The 15458-nt window shown below is 36.1% G+C and overlaps 1 protein-coding gene across 1 annotated transcript in view; it reads right to left on the bottom strand.

Moving 5' to 3' along the window:
• Positions 1-15458, bottom strand: part of SLC35A3 (solute carrier family 35 member A3) — a 54072-nt gene that overhangs the window by 6814 nt on the left and 31800 nt on the right. The window contains exons 5-7 of the mRNA XM_044672133.1: positions 12049-12220; positions 9376-9494; positions 1978-2111 (exon numbers count right to left, since the gene is read on the bottom strand). Of these exons, the coding sequence (XP_044528068.1) occupies positions 1978-2111; positions 9376-9494; positions 12049-12220 (425 nt within the window). The remainder of the gene's footprint in view (positions 1-1977; positions 2112-9375; positions 9495-12048; positions 12221-15458) is intronic.

Here is a 15458-nt window from a genome sequence, read left to right as displayed (position 1 = left end):
GGAAGAACTGTAGGAGGAGAAACACAGAGGAAAAACAACTGCTTGAACACAAGGGCAGAGGAGGATATTATTGCAGATGTAGACACTAAATGATAACTCTAGTCCAACTATCAATAATATGGAATTAGGTCTTAATCAATGATACATGTAAAACCCAGTGGAATTGTGTGTCGGCTAAGGAGGGTTTGGGAGTTTGGAGGAGAGGGAAAGAACATGAAACATGTAACTATAGGAAAATATTTAAAATTAAAATTAAAAAAAATTAATAAAGAGAAAGGAAAACAAAGATGATAAGACTTGGACCAGAAAAAGTACACAAAAGGTCTACACTAGAGTTAATACAATTTTTCACGGTGGTAGAGGATCAGTTCTCAACATATCTGAAATAGGGGAAGATACCAAATGACTAGGGGAAAAATTATGGATGTTTTCAATATCATATAATAGCATCAGTAACTACTGACCCAGGTGCCTATTTTAAAACTGATCAGTGTCATATGCTTTGTTTTTTTAACTAGGAAACAATCATGTTTATTTGTGCTTATCAAGTTATCAAGTTTATTTAATAAAAACAATGGGAAGAACCCACCCGTTTTTTCCTCCTAAATCTTTTGCTAAAGCCAAAAAACACATAGCCTATTTCCAGCTGTGTTCCTGACTCCTTTTCAGCTTGGTAAGATATATCATAACTTTGAGGACTCAGACTTATGTTCATGCCATGAAAGCATGAGATTAGAATTTCAGTGAAAAATTATTTATGTCTATTAAGAATCAGAATCCCCCCCCCCAAATAATACACATGCAAATTTACATTATGTCAGTAAGAGTACATGATTCAAATAATGCAAATTTACTTGGTAACTTATTTCACACTAGAAATTTAGGTATCCAGGGGCAACTAGGTAGCCCAGTGGATTGAGAGCCAGGCCTAAAGATGGGAGGTCCTAGGTTCAAATATGACTTGAGACACTTCCTAGCTGTGCAAGTCATTTAACCCCCACTGCCTAGCCTTTATTGCTTTTTTGTCTTACAACCAATACACAGTATTGGTTCTAAGACAGAAGGTAAGGTTTTAAAAGAAAAAAAAAAAAGAAATTTATCTATTCCACTAAAGGCCAGCAGAAAATTTGTATGAAGATCTGAAAAATTTTCATTTCAAACATTTTTGTTAAATAAAAAGACTAAGCTAGAAAAGATACTTAGTTACTGAACTAGAAAGTGAACAGAAGTCTAATATTTCTATAACTGCCATAACTCAAATTTTCAGATGAGTATTTATTCACATTTACTTGAGAAAATTCTAACTAAATATAAAATCAAAACTTTCAAATGGTAAGTTCAGGACTTTGTACTAAATTTGCAAACTTTTCAAAGATTATTATAAAGAGGTTCTACCTGTTTCCCCCTCACTTTTCAGGTCTTCTTTTTATGTTGTCTTCTCTATTAAAATGTAAACTCTTGGAAGATAGAAACCATCTTTATTTTTGTGCTTAGCGTTCTATATTTCCAGATGTCAGTAGTGCCTGACACACAGTAAGCACTTCAGAAATGCTTTTTCACTTTGTATATATGATAGTATCAGGCTGTTTCTAAAAACAACACTCCAATTTAAATAACTATCAGAATATATGGAGGAAAAGCCTATCCATTTTCCTATAGGCCCACCAAACTGGATTTTATAATTTACATTTATTTCTCCCAAGTTAATGAGTAAGAATTGCTTATGTGATAAGTGTTTGTTTGGGTCCCAGATATATCATAATGAGCTTCTTGAGAGTAAAGACAATGTTTTGTGATTCTTTTCTATTAACAAATACTGAGCAGTATGTGGTACATAGTACGGTCTTACTAATGTACATTGACTGATGTTATCATTTGTAGCTGCTAGCCTAACATCTGATATTACTTTACTGAAAGAGGAAATATGTTAAATTTACTATTAAGACATATCTAAATATTTTTAAATAATTCACTTACCTAGTTGGAACAAAATCTTGCAGCCAAAAATAGGATATTAATGTTGATAATATTATAGATAAAGATGTTGCAAATCCTTTTAAAATATTATCTGCATACTTAATAACAGCAGCTATGACAAGGCCTCCAAGTGCCTGCAAATGATCAAAAAAAGGGTTACTTTGGGGGATAAAGACAAATCATTTCACTCTTGCAGACAACTATGAAATAAGAGAATTCTCTCAGTTCATGTAGGTTAAAAACTTCCCTGCAGTATCTTCTTTTTAACATGACATAAATTTTAGGATTGATAGTTACAGGATTCTAAATTCTATAACAGAATATTACAATTTAAAAAACTCTAGAAACAATAAAATTTCAACCAATAGACAACTTGTTTCAAACAATATTTGATAGAACTGGCCTAAAATTTTTTCAATAAATACATGAAAGTTTATATAGAGGAACATTATTTGCTATAGGGAGTACAAAATAGATGGAGGGGTGGCTTTGGAGTGTGGAAATTCTGAACCCTGATCCTGTCTCAAATATTTACTAACCATGTAATCCTGGGCAAGTCACTTAATCTCTCACTTTTCTTATGTATATAGTTTTTGTATCTTCATCTGTAAAATGGAGATCATAATAGCACCAAACTCACAGATTACCTCGATTAAATAAGATAATACATATGAAAGCTTTGCAAACAAATTTGAAGAACTACATAAGTATTAGCTGGTATTATTGTAATGACAGGAGCCCTGGTGATAGATACTAAAGAAACATCTTCTCTGATTCTACTAAAAATGCATGTTCCAAGCACCCTATGATCTTCTAATTACCAAATCCAATACCATACACTCAGTCCTTACATTGTTGGTCACTGTGCCAGACTATCTTCTGAAATTATTCTCTATTTAAAATTTTTCTTTTATATATAATTAATTATAATAAACATAATGTCCCAATTATCCCAATTTATTTTTAAGTGTATATAAACTTAAATAAGTAGTAACAAAATTTCTGTTTAGAGGAAGTTCCCTTCTGAACTTTATTTTATTTTATTTACTTTTTGTTTTATTGTTTTCTTTTTTTATATCTCTGCCACCTCCCACTAATTCTTTTTCCCTTGTGTGACCAAAAAAAAGTATAATCAAGGTGACAACTAGGTGGTTAATTGGATTGAGAACTAGTCCTAGAGATGGGAAGTCCTGGGTTCAAATTTGACCTCAGCAAGTCACTTAACCCCCAATAGCTAGCCCTTACTACTCTTCTGCCTTGGAACCAAGCAAAACACATTAACACCTTAAAAATGTGTACCTCACTCTTCACATCTAGGCCATCACTTCTTTACCAAAACACAACAGATAAGTTTGGACATTTGGTTTTTTAAAGTCATGACTAAAATGAAATTTTTCTCTATTAGCTTACAAATGCCCTTTCTTTCTTGATTCTCTTCCTACCTCTATGACTGATTCTTTTCTGTCCCCTTCATTCTCTCCTCCAAGCTTTTCCCATTTAAAGCCTTCTCTTCTGTTTGTACTCTGTCTTAATATGACAGAACCCCAGAGTCAGTCCTCATAGATTAAAGGCACTAGCTTTTTTTTAAACACACATAATTTTAATCTCAAATGCAAGTGCCACCAAAAAAATTTAAAAAAGCACCCTTCTGCCCAGCAGCCCAATGGGAGTGCTTCCTCCCTCTCCTGTTTGGGGTAAAGGGTTGCAACTTGGGCACTCGGTCTCTAAAAGGTTCACCATCACTGGACTAGCCCATAGGCCAGAGTGAAAATCCCTACATAACAAGATAAGTGATGTTCATCCAGAATATGCTTTAAAACCTCCAATGACAGAAACCCAGTACTTCAAAAGCAACCCAATGTACTTTTAGAAAAGTCCAACTATTAGAAAGTTTTCTTACCCTAAGTCTAAAATTATCTTTCTTAAACTTCCACACATTACTGCTAGTTCTGCAATAATTCTAATTCCTCTTCCATGTGATAATGCTCCAAATGTTTAGACAGTTGTCATGGTTCCCAAGTCTTCTCTAGGCTAAACATTTGTAGTTCCTTCAACTATGCTTCAATAGCATGCTCTTGAAGCTTTTCACCATTCTGGCTGCTCCTTGCATTCAACAAAAATCTTTTAAATTCTTTTTTGGACATTTGCTTCTAGCACCCATGGAAGCTCCAACAAGGTTTCAAGGCATGCCACAGCAACCCTCGTATTCAAGACAGCAAAATCCCTGGAGAAATGTCACTGTTCATCTTAGAGTCTTCCCCATGAGATATCTTTTCTCCTTCAGTCATTTTTACAGAGGAATAACTTTCCTGATATTTCCCTAAATCTGGAGTTTCTTGGGTGAGACTGTTCAGTGTCTGAAAGAGGTCACTCCTATAATACATTTTTGATCTTTTCATCCACCCATTTTACTAAGTCTTAGTTATATGCAGTAATTGGTGAATATAATTATTCCTATCCTTCATCTTTCTTTCATGAGGAAAAAGGAGAACTTACATATCTAGAAAAAAAGAATCTTACATATTTCACCTTAATTTCTATCCCAGGAACAGCTAGGTAGCTCAGTGGATAGAGGCCTGGAGTTGGGAGAACATAGGTTCAAATCTGTTCTCAAACACTTCCTAGCTGAGGGGACTCTGGGCAATTGCCTAGAGCAGTGATGGAGAACCTTTTTGGGCTTTTTAGGGATGTGTTCCATTCCCCCCCAAGCTCCTCAGACTGTGGGTCAGTGCCCATATCTCCACTGTATGCCCTGCCCCTTGACTGCATGCAATATCCCACCCACCCTTGCTTTTGGGGGAGAGGCAGAGCTCCGTGGGGAGGCTCCAGTGCCCCATACACTTTCCTTGTGTTTGGGGGGCAGAGCCAGGCTACCAGCTCTGGGCTAGCTGCACCCCTCAGCTAATGGGGCCAGAGGGGCGTGGCCACTTTGCTCTCAGCTGGGGGGGGGGGTTGAGAGAGGCAGTGAGGGGGCACCTGAGGAACGTGGCCACCACTGCTGCTCTGCTCAGCTGGGGGAGACAAGGGGGTGGGAAGGAGGGGCATGCCATGCCAGCCAGGGCTGAGCCAAGTTCAGCCTGTTATATTGGAGAGAGGCTAGAATGACCCACCCTGCATTCAGGGGGCGAGGCCAGGCTCCCAGGCCAAGTCAGGGGCCTACACATGCCACCTTTGGCACATATGCCACAGATTTGCCATCACAGCCCTTACTTGTTAGGGTTAAAAAAAAATTTTTGTTTCCCTATCCTACAGTTTTCGTCTTCTAAAATACTTTCTGGCTCCTCTTTGCCAGTGTATTTTTAGGACAGGAATTCTTTTAAAGCTAAGAATCTGAATTCATGTTTCTGCTTTACAAGACGCTTAAATTATATCTGGGCTTGGAATGGAGACTGAATGGGAGGCACTGGATATTTTCCCACATCAGAAAATAAAGTAAATTTAGCTGTAGAGGTGATTATAAATAGACATTTTGATCTAAATAAGAAAATTCTCATTTAAGAAGCAATGTTTAATTTTTCTTTGCTTTTTCTTGGTACATTTGGCTATGATCCAGCCAATTTCTTTATTTTTAAAAAACTTACCTTCTATCTTAGAACCAAAACTAACTATCAGTTCCAAGACAGAAAAGCAGTGGGGATTGAGCTATTGGGATTAACTGACTTACCCAGGGTCACAGAGCTAAGAAGTATGTGAGGCCAAATTTGAACCCAGGATCTCCTGTCTTCAGTTGTGGCTCTCTATTCATTGAGCCACCTAGCTACCCTGATCTAGTCAATTTATGTCCTCATTTGCATGAAGTTTGGCTTTTAAGATTGCCATCTTTCTTCTATATTGTAAATATTGTATACCCAATACTTCTTTCCTTTAATTACTTATTATTTTTTTTTAATCCTTACCTTCCATAATAGAATCAATACTGGGTACTGGTTCTAAGGCAGAAGAGTGGTAAGGGCTAGGCAATGGGGGTTAAGTGACTTGCCCAAGGTCACACAGCTAGAAAGTGTCTATGTCCAGATTTGAACTCAGGACCTCCCATCTCTGGGCCTGACTCTCATTCCACTGAGCCACCCAGCTGCCCTCTCTTTAATTACTTATTGACAATATTTTTAATAATTTTTACATTCATCTCAAATCACTATCCTCTCAGGTAGTTATTTTCTGAGTTCTCTATTTCTTTTTAAATTTCTAAATGCCCTTATTCTGTTGCATCATGTAATAGCCAAATGTTGGGCCTATTTTCTTTTTTTTTTTCTTCTAAAACCCTTACCTTCCATCTTAGAAGCAACAGTATGTATTGGTTCCAAGGCAGAAGAGAGATAAGGGCTAGGCAATGGTGGTTAAATTGACTTGCCCAGGGTCACACAGCTAGGAAGTGTCTGAGGCCAGATTTGAACCTAGGACCTTCTGTCTCTAGGCTTGGCTCTCCATCCACTGAGCTACCCAGCTGCCCCCTACATTTCTAATTTCAAAAGTGAAATTCCCTGAAGGTATCTTTAAAGCATTGAGAAGGTATCCAGGAACTATGGAAAGGCAGACTTGTGCCCTCTAAGAGCTAGTAAACAAATCTAGATTTTTCTCTTACCAAAGGACACTGGGCTTTTGAAATGATTACAGTTACAAGGACCATAGAAAGTCTCTTTACCTTCCATGAAATATTTTTTTATTTGATTTCTGATGCCTCATCTATTTTCAAGGTTGTAGTTATCACTTTTATACAAAGGACTCCTCTCAAAAGAAAACTAAAGTCCCATGATGTGGACATGCACGTCTATTCTTCACTTGTTAAATTTTTCTACTCTAAGTCCTGCCAACAGTTCAAATGCTCTGGGGATCAAAACTGAACTCATTGTCTTTCTGATTTTTGTTAATTTTTATTTTTGTTAATATTTTCATTGTTTAAAATCAGATAATATATGTAAGGTGCTTGGCAAACATCAAAGTGGCATATAAATACCAGTTAATGTTATTATTCCAGGCTAGAAATTTTGATGCCATCTCTGACTTTCTCCTGTATAGGCAATTAATGACCAAAATCCTATCCATTCTGTCCCTGCAATGCCTCTTTGATCAGGTCCTCATTACCTTTATGTTGGTGTTAGCCTCCTAAATCTTCCTCTATTGTACCTTCAAAAGTATGATATCAAATTAATTTCCTTAAGCACAGTTCTCTTATTCTTGTTCAAAAAACTTCAATGCTAATGTCAAGAATTCTGTGGAAATTCCTAAGCCTACTATCCTTGGGTTATATATGAGCTAGCCTCTTTGAGCTTTAGTTTCCTCATGTATGAAAAGGGATAATAATACATATAGCATTTACTTCAAAGAGTGGCTAGAAGCCACAAAAGATTATGTAAAGCACTGTGCAATCCTCAAAATGATACATAAATGTCTATTATTACTATAATATCATTCTGCCTCTCAACACTTCTACCTCTCTAATCTTCAATAATCCCAATCTAGAAATGATTGCTTCTTTCTAAGGTTTTGAATCATTCTACAAGATTTAACATCTTCCATCTTAGGTTATAATTACTTAAGTTACGTTTACTATCACTACATTTTATCTGCCCTACTAGGATATGAGCTTCTTGAGGAGAGGGATGATGTCTCTCATCTCTACATTTCCAACAACATCTAACAATATTTTTCACCTTGCTGGCACTCGATAAATATTTACTGAATGAATAAAATGCTACATTGTAGTGGAAAGAACCTTTTGGAGACTGATGTGACAACATTTTGGTTCTATTCTTCCTCTTAGCAGAGAAGCAGCAGGCCATACATGGAGAATGATGCAAATGTTCAGCAGTTGATGGGGCAGTTTCCTTTGCTCTGCTCACTATATTTATTTGTAACACAGATCAAGTTATGGGGAAATTTAGTCATTTTTTAAAGCATCAAAACAACAACAAAAAAAAACTTTCATACTAGTCACATTACCACCACTTATCACTTATATGTCACCTTATACAAAGCACTTAAACTGAGTCTCAACTTTTTCGTCTGCAAAACGGATTCAATGATGTTATCATTATCATTTTTTTAAACCCCTACCTTCCACCTCAAAACCAATACTATGTATTGGTTCTAAGGCAGAAGAGTGGTAAACATAAGGCAATGGGGGTTAAGTGACTTTCCAGGATCACACAGCGAGGAAGTGTCTTAGGTCAAAATTGAAGCCAGGACCTTTTGTCTTCAGGTATGGCTCTCTAATCACTGAGCCACCTAGCTGCTGTCAATTCAATATTATTTTTAACACCTTCTTCAAAGAGTTGCTGTGAAGATCAAATAAGATAAAGTATGTAAAAAGTTTATGTAAATATAATTATTATTAAGATTTGAATATCGCGTATGTATAATTACATATGCACACATTACCCAATGCAGACAAGGATATACATATATTATGTGATAATATGAAGCTTTGAAAATATCCTAGGTTTGATGTCACTGGTCCTCTTCAAAAAGGAATGATGAACAAAGGTTTGAATATCAGCAAAGGTTCCCCATGAACTTCAAAATACTGGCCACTATTAATTTGTAGAGATTTATTACAAAGCCAAAAAATAAAAATTATACTGAACATGTCTATAGCTAATTTCACCAAAGTATATACATGTATGCACACTACAACGGAAAAATCAATTTAGGACTTGACTTTAGAATAAAAGCTTCCCAAGCAAGAACTGCATAATCTACATAAAATAGTAGGTGCCATTTTACCACATATGCTTGCTGTGTACAGTTTATGATAGAATGTTTGTAATTCATGGTAATGCCCAATTCCAAGGGCATTCTTATTCATGTTATGTTATTCTTTGAAAGAGTGGAGCTTTAATTTTAAAACAGAAACAAAGAGGTTTAATATATATTAGAAGTGGGAGGTATGATTTCTTCCATTTTTTAATCTCCCAATCTTGGTTAGAACCTTATTCTAAGTTAACCCACTGAAATAAATAATATTATAATCAAGATAAATTTCCATCTATACTAAAATATATTTTCAATTGTGAAACGAACTTTATGGGTGATAGAACTATTCAGTTCAGGAAACAGAAAGTTTCTTTACAATTTTCTCCAGAATTCTGATTCATGTTTAAAAGTGGGTATATCATTTAGATTATTCACTTCCTTCGGCCACCACCCCTCCATTACTTTGTCCTCCCTTTTCTCTCAGTCATTTCCCTTCCCAATCATCACTAATTTTCATTCTCATTTTCTACTACAATTTAGGACCATAAAGTCAAATCTATTTTAATTTTGAACTTCCTTTAAGAAAGTAGATATAGACATTATGATGGGCACTGCTGGGAATAACTTTAATATTAGTGCTTACTTTGAGACCTTCAAACAAACAGATTTTTAATTTATGCAAATAAAGGATTTTAAATGTTTTACCTGCAGAACAACAACTATCCAGGTCAGTTTGTTATATCCCTGAAAAAATCCATTCTTTGATACTAATTCTCCATCATAAATGTAAACACCCATTAATCCGAATATGCTCCCAAAAGCACCTTAAAAAGTTAAGAAAAAAGTCCAATCACTTGTTTTGTACTACTTTAATACCAACCTGTCATAAAACTGAAGGTTTATTTTTCTCTTCTTCGTGATATTTGATGCCTTTATTAACAAAATATGGCAATTTTCAACTCAGTTCAATTGGATTTATTGAGCACTTATTAAGGGCCAAGTACTTGGTGTACAAAGATAAAATAGCACAGAGCTATTAATTTAAGGATCTCAGTCTATTATCTAGCTATCTGCTACTTGTTTCTTTCAATAACAAATACAAGGTCAATCATGTTTAGAAGCTCTGTTTGTAGGAGGCACATGTAGGATGTTGAGATCCACATCTAATAAAATATAGGGATAGATTAAGTGAATAAGAGGCTTACAGTAGTCCAAACTATCTAGGAAGTTCATTGGTAAGAATCACAAAGCTAGAGAGCACAAGGTTAAAACTAATTTCAGTGTAAGACCATAATTAACCTTTGCAGCATCCAGGGTGTGAATTTGGAAAGGGTTGTGAAATTCAAACATTTGTGACAATCAGAGCAACAAATAGAGCTTTGTCAATGTCGAGATTAACAGTAGGAAAACCACTATAATGTTGTTCAAAACCAGAGTTAGAAAAAGGGATGGGAAAAAAAGCTTGCCATTTCTTTTCTCAGCTTTGGAAAAGCTGCCATCAAGAGCAGTTTACCATTTATAAAGTAATTAAGAAGTGCCATGGGCCAGTCTAGGGAATCTATCCAAGCTTCACTTTCCTGAACTGAAAGTAAGGAATGACTTTTGATCAATTTTTGCAATAATATCTAAAAGAAACTTGAAAACCTTTACCTATATCTAATAAAATCTTAAATATTTACTTCTTTATTTTGAGAACAAATTTTCTCACTTCTCCAATACAATCAAACAAACATTTAGCCATCACTTATGATGTGCAATGTACAGTGTTAGGTGGTGACATAAAACAAACAAAAAAATAAAGTCCCTGTCCTCAAGTAACTTACATTACAAAGGGACACCACATGCATGTAAACATTAAGACAAAGTAACTTTTGAGAAGAGAAAATAATAACTGGGGGTGGGGGGAGATAATGAAAGGTTTCAAGAAGGTGATGCCATATGGAATACAATCCTTCTTCATTTACACTCCTGAGAATTCTTGGGGGAGAAAATAGGGAGTGTATTCCAGGGATGGAAAGCAGAATGGACAAATGCACAGAGGCAAGAAATGGAAAGTCAAGTTCAACTTATTTAGCCCAGATGACTGAATATAGAATTTATGATGTGAAAAAAAGGTAGTAAAAATACAAGTAAAAATTAAGAAAATCTTGTTCCTAAAATGGTAGGTTAGAGATAAAATGTGGATGGCTTTAAATGTTAGATTAAGTAATCTGTATTTTATCCTAGAAGCACTGGAGAACCACTGAAGGTTTTTGAGTAGGAGTGACGTGGTGAGACGTGTGCCTTCTATACCTAGGTAAAAAAGCGATTAAGAGAGATACTGGAAGAACAAAGACCAATTGAAAGGTTACAACAATAACATAGGAAAGAAAAGATAAAGGACTGAACTGGAATTGGAAAAGTGCTGGATATAGGAGGGAGAGAAGGAAGAATGAAGGTGGACTCCAATATTGTGAATTTGGGTGATGGGAAAGATAGTAGTTTTCTACAGAAACAGATAAATCTGAGAAGGGGGTAAGAACACAGAGGTGGGTCCAGGTGATGAATTTTCATTTAGATATATGCCGAGTTTGAAACACTATTGGGGTGTCCCCAGGACAGGAATTAAAAAAAAAAAGAGTAGGACGGGATATGAAGCCAGACCTGAGCTTTTTTTATCTTCTGATGCTAAAATTTGTCTTACTTTAACAAACATAAATCTATTACTGTTCCTGAACAACTCTTCATTTTTTTTAAAAACAAAAAGTTGCCTTCAGTTTCACAGCTCCTCAGAACTTGTTCTCTAAAAAGGTCAAAAGAAAGCACTTTGAAAAATTAATAAAAGGTTTTAAAAACAAAGATTAAAAGTGGTTTATCATGTTATTTAACTTCTGATTACTCTCTTCTTTAAGCATTCCTTCCCTCCAGAGTAAAAATAATCTGAAAAGTATAAAAGGAGAGATCCTTGCATGGCTACATCTGAAACATTAGGCAAGCTGTATTTTTTACAAAACGTATGGTCTAAAAAAAAAAAGGAGAGGAGAGGAAGGGAAAGGGGAGAAATTTTAAAGCAGAGAGCTTTCTTTATAACATGGTACATTAATTTTAAAATATACTGTTAAAATGTAGCTAATTGGTTCTAGAAGAAAACAATGTCCATTGAAACATTACTGAATGCAGTTAGTTCCACAGCAACAGTATTATAAATGAGTAATTGGTCCAAGAACACTGCGCTGGGATATTAAGACTTTATGTTGTGGTTCAGTGAAGAAGCTTAAATCTCATACCTTATTCTGGATATGGTTATATGGTTATTTTTGTAGATGGTGGTGATTCTTTACATGTGACAATGTAACTACTTTCTCAAAAACATAATAAAAATGCACACTTAAGACTTACCAAGTTGAATGTTTCTAATCCACACAGATTGCTTGGTTTCTTTTAAAATTTTCTCAAAATAAACTCCCGCAAAGCCACTTGAAAAACAAGCAGTAAGAACTGCCATCAGACCTACAAATTGAGAGCCTGCTGAGAGTTCTTTAGAAGCTGATTCTTGAGAATCTGAGGGCCACTAAACAAAATCAGAACAGAATTTGGGAGTTAAATGTATGTGGTATTTTTCATGGGGTACACAAACTTAAACCCTAAGATAAAAACTGAACACTATTCCTTAAAGTCCAAAAAACAGAGTAAAAAGAAATTCAAGCCCTATGTAAGCCTGATTAATATTTCAGGTTTCATCTCTCTAATATAGACGATATGTGTGTGTGTGTGTGTGTGTGTGTGTGTGTGTGTGTGTGTGTCCATATCCTGAAAAATCCAGATCACATTTGATTCATCCATCCCTGATATCATTATCTATTGTCTCATATCTCGCCTCCCACATGTGGCTAAACTTTTGGAGAAGGGCATCTATAATGGGTTCCTTTCTTTTCATTCTCTTCTAAATTCTACAATCTAGCTTCTGATTTGATCCTTCAACTGAAAATGCTTTCTTCCAAGACACTAATTGCAAAATAATTGGCAATTGCTAAAAAGCCAAAATAATGTCCTTTTCTCAAATGTTCTCCTTCTTGACCTCTCTGAAGCCTTGGATGCTGCTGATTGTCCTCTTCTCCTTGAAACTCCCTTCTCTCTAGTTTTTGTGACACTACTCTGACAGTCATCTTTTGCTGAATCTTCAATCAGATCATGGCATGGGTATCCTCCAGGATTCTCTCTTAGGTCCTTTTCTCCTCTCACTCTATACCAGTGATGGGCAAACTTTTTAAAGAGGGGACCAAAGGAAAGGAAATGCACATCTGTCAGTCTGTTTCTAAGACAACTCTTTCAAAGTTTCATTGTATTGTATCCTACTCAGGGTATTCGTCAGATTAGGAATAATGTTGCACAGGCCAGATAGAACATTTCAGGGGGCCATATCTGGCCCGCAGGCCAGACTGTAGTTTGCCCATCACTGCTCTATAGTATACTATTCTACAGGAAGCCTATCCTGATCCTTCTTTATTCTACTACCTTCCCTCTGTTGATTATTTCTGATTCATCTTATACATAGCTTTTTTGTACATAGTAATTTGTATGTTGTCTCCCCAAACAGATTGTGAGTTCTCTAAAAATAGGTGCTCTTTTACCTTTTTTTGTATTTTTTTCATTAGCCTATGACAGATGCTTAAGCAATGTTTACTGACTGAAATAATTTCTTTTTAAGTCTGTCACCAAAGATGGTCATGTCAGACCAAAGTGAGTAAAAATAGTGCAGGCCTAATAGCAGTGACTTAATAATCCCTTACTGTCCCTCTAACCCGGTGTTGGCGAAGACGTGGCATGCATGCCCCAGTGTGCCTAAGGGGGCTGCTCTGTTCTCCCTCTCCACCATGCCTAAGGACATTTTTTTGCATGTTCCACCCCTCTACCCCAATGCGAACAAATTCCTCCCTCCACTGTCCGGAGTAAAGTGTGGGGAGGGGGTCTCACAGGAGGCTTGAAGGTGCAGTTTGGGCACATTATCTCTAAAAGGTTCGCCAACACTTCTCTAACCTGAGTTGATGTAGGAATGAACATGGAAGAACTGCAGAATTCCAAGACAATAGAAGAAAGCTGGTGACAGCAGAACCCAAAGTGGTAACGGGAAAGAGAACAATGTGGAATAGGAGAAATGCTAGGGACAAAGAATACAAGTTGGGCATATGGGGTTATCATGCTAAATACAAGAGCTTGGCATATGTAATGTGGCATGCATAGTATATCTGGGTTACTGTACAGGTCTCCCCTAATCCTATTGCTAGTCCTGTTATTTTTGTTTTGATGACCTTATCATATATTCTCTCCCTAACTCCTGAGAAAATTGGATCCCACCTCTTCCTTATTCAGAGAAATGATACTTTTGAAAGCCACTGGACATAATCTTAATCACCAAATTCAACAGTCTTTTCTCAATTTTCATTTTGTTTGTCCTCTCCCCAGCCCTTGACACTGTTGAATACTAGCTTCTTTTTTGAAATTTTCTCCTTTTGACTTCTATAAAGTAACACTATCAGGGTTCTCTTACTGCTAAAACCATTTTGTCTCTTTGATCACATCCTTTATCATTTCCTGCTCCCTAAATTTGGTAACATGTAGGGTTTGGGCCTTTATCCTTATTCTGTTCCCCATCCCCACCAACTTGGAGTTCTCATCTACTTCTATAGCTTGGTCTCTTTGCAGATGATTACCATTTTTATCTCCAGTGCTGCCCAATCTCCCATGCTTTAATCTCATATTTCTAACTGTCTGCTGGATGTTTCCACAACAATCCTGATGTCAAACTGATCATGTTTTAAAACTAAACCCACATTTCCTCCAAATCAAAATTCTTTCTTATTACCCTACTTCCATTATTGTCATCAATAATTAACTAGTTTGAAAACCTAGAAATATCTTTTGATTTCATCAGAACCTATAATCATGTAGATCTATGCATATTACCTGCCTATTCAATAAAGTGCTAGTGGCTTCTTATTACCTCTAGGATAAAATATAAAATTCTCTGTTCGGCATTCAAAGCCATTCAAAATTCTTCATACCCTTCATTACACACACACACATTCTCTCTCTCTCTCTCTCTCTCTCTCTCTCTCTCTCTCTCTCTCTCTCTCTTCTTCCTTTCTTCTAGTTTTCCTATGTCTCAAGGCTACTACATTAACATGTTATTTCTTTTTAAGGCAGAATCATCCTCAATGATCAGTGTACTGACATCCTACACATCCAAAATAGCCAAAAAGACCTGTCAATTCTTCCCTCACCACTTCTTAGCATCCCCACCGTTTTTCAAGCACTTATCACATTATACCTGGCAATTCTAGCCATCTATTAAGTGTTTTCTCTGTTGTAATTTGTACTGAATACCACTATCACAATAATTTTGCTAAAATCCGGCTCATAGAATGCCACTCCCCTGCTCAAAGAATCCAAATATCCTATGGCTCTGCATTGCCTATAAAATAAAATCCAAATCCTTATGGATGCATACAACAATCTTAACAACCTGGCCCCAATCTATACTTTCCACTTTTATTTCCCCCTAGTTCTCAACACTGACCATCTGCTACAGCCTAACTGATTTAACCATAATTTCTTATACTTTCCTGCCTACATGCTGTAAGAGAAAAATCCCCCTAACCCCTTATAAAGATTGGATTTTAATTTTATCAATAGTCTTGAGAAAATCATAATTGTAATTCTAAGATAGTTAGCATAAGTCATGATTTTAGTAGGCTTTTGTAAGTATAAGTATTAAGGAAATAACTGCGTTTGCAAGGCCTTACTGCCAG

Source organism: Gracilinanus agilis, chromosome 4 (genome assembly GCF_016433145.1).
Source record: "Gracilinanus agilis isolate LMUSP501 chromosome 4, AgileGrace, whole genome shotgun sequence".
Lineage (NCBI taxonomy): Eukaryota > Metazoa > Chordata > Mammalia > Didelphimorphia > Didelphidae > Gracilinanus > Gracilinanus agilis.
Note: the sequence above shows the minus strand (reverse complement) of the source record. Positions and strands in the feature narration are given on the sequence as shown.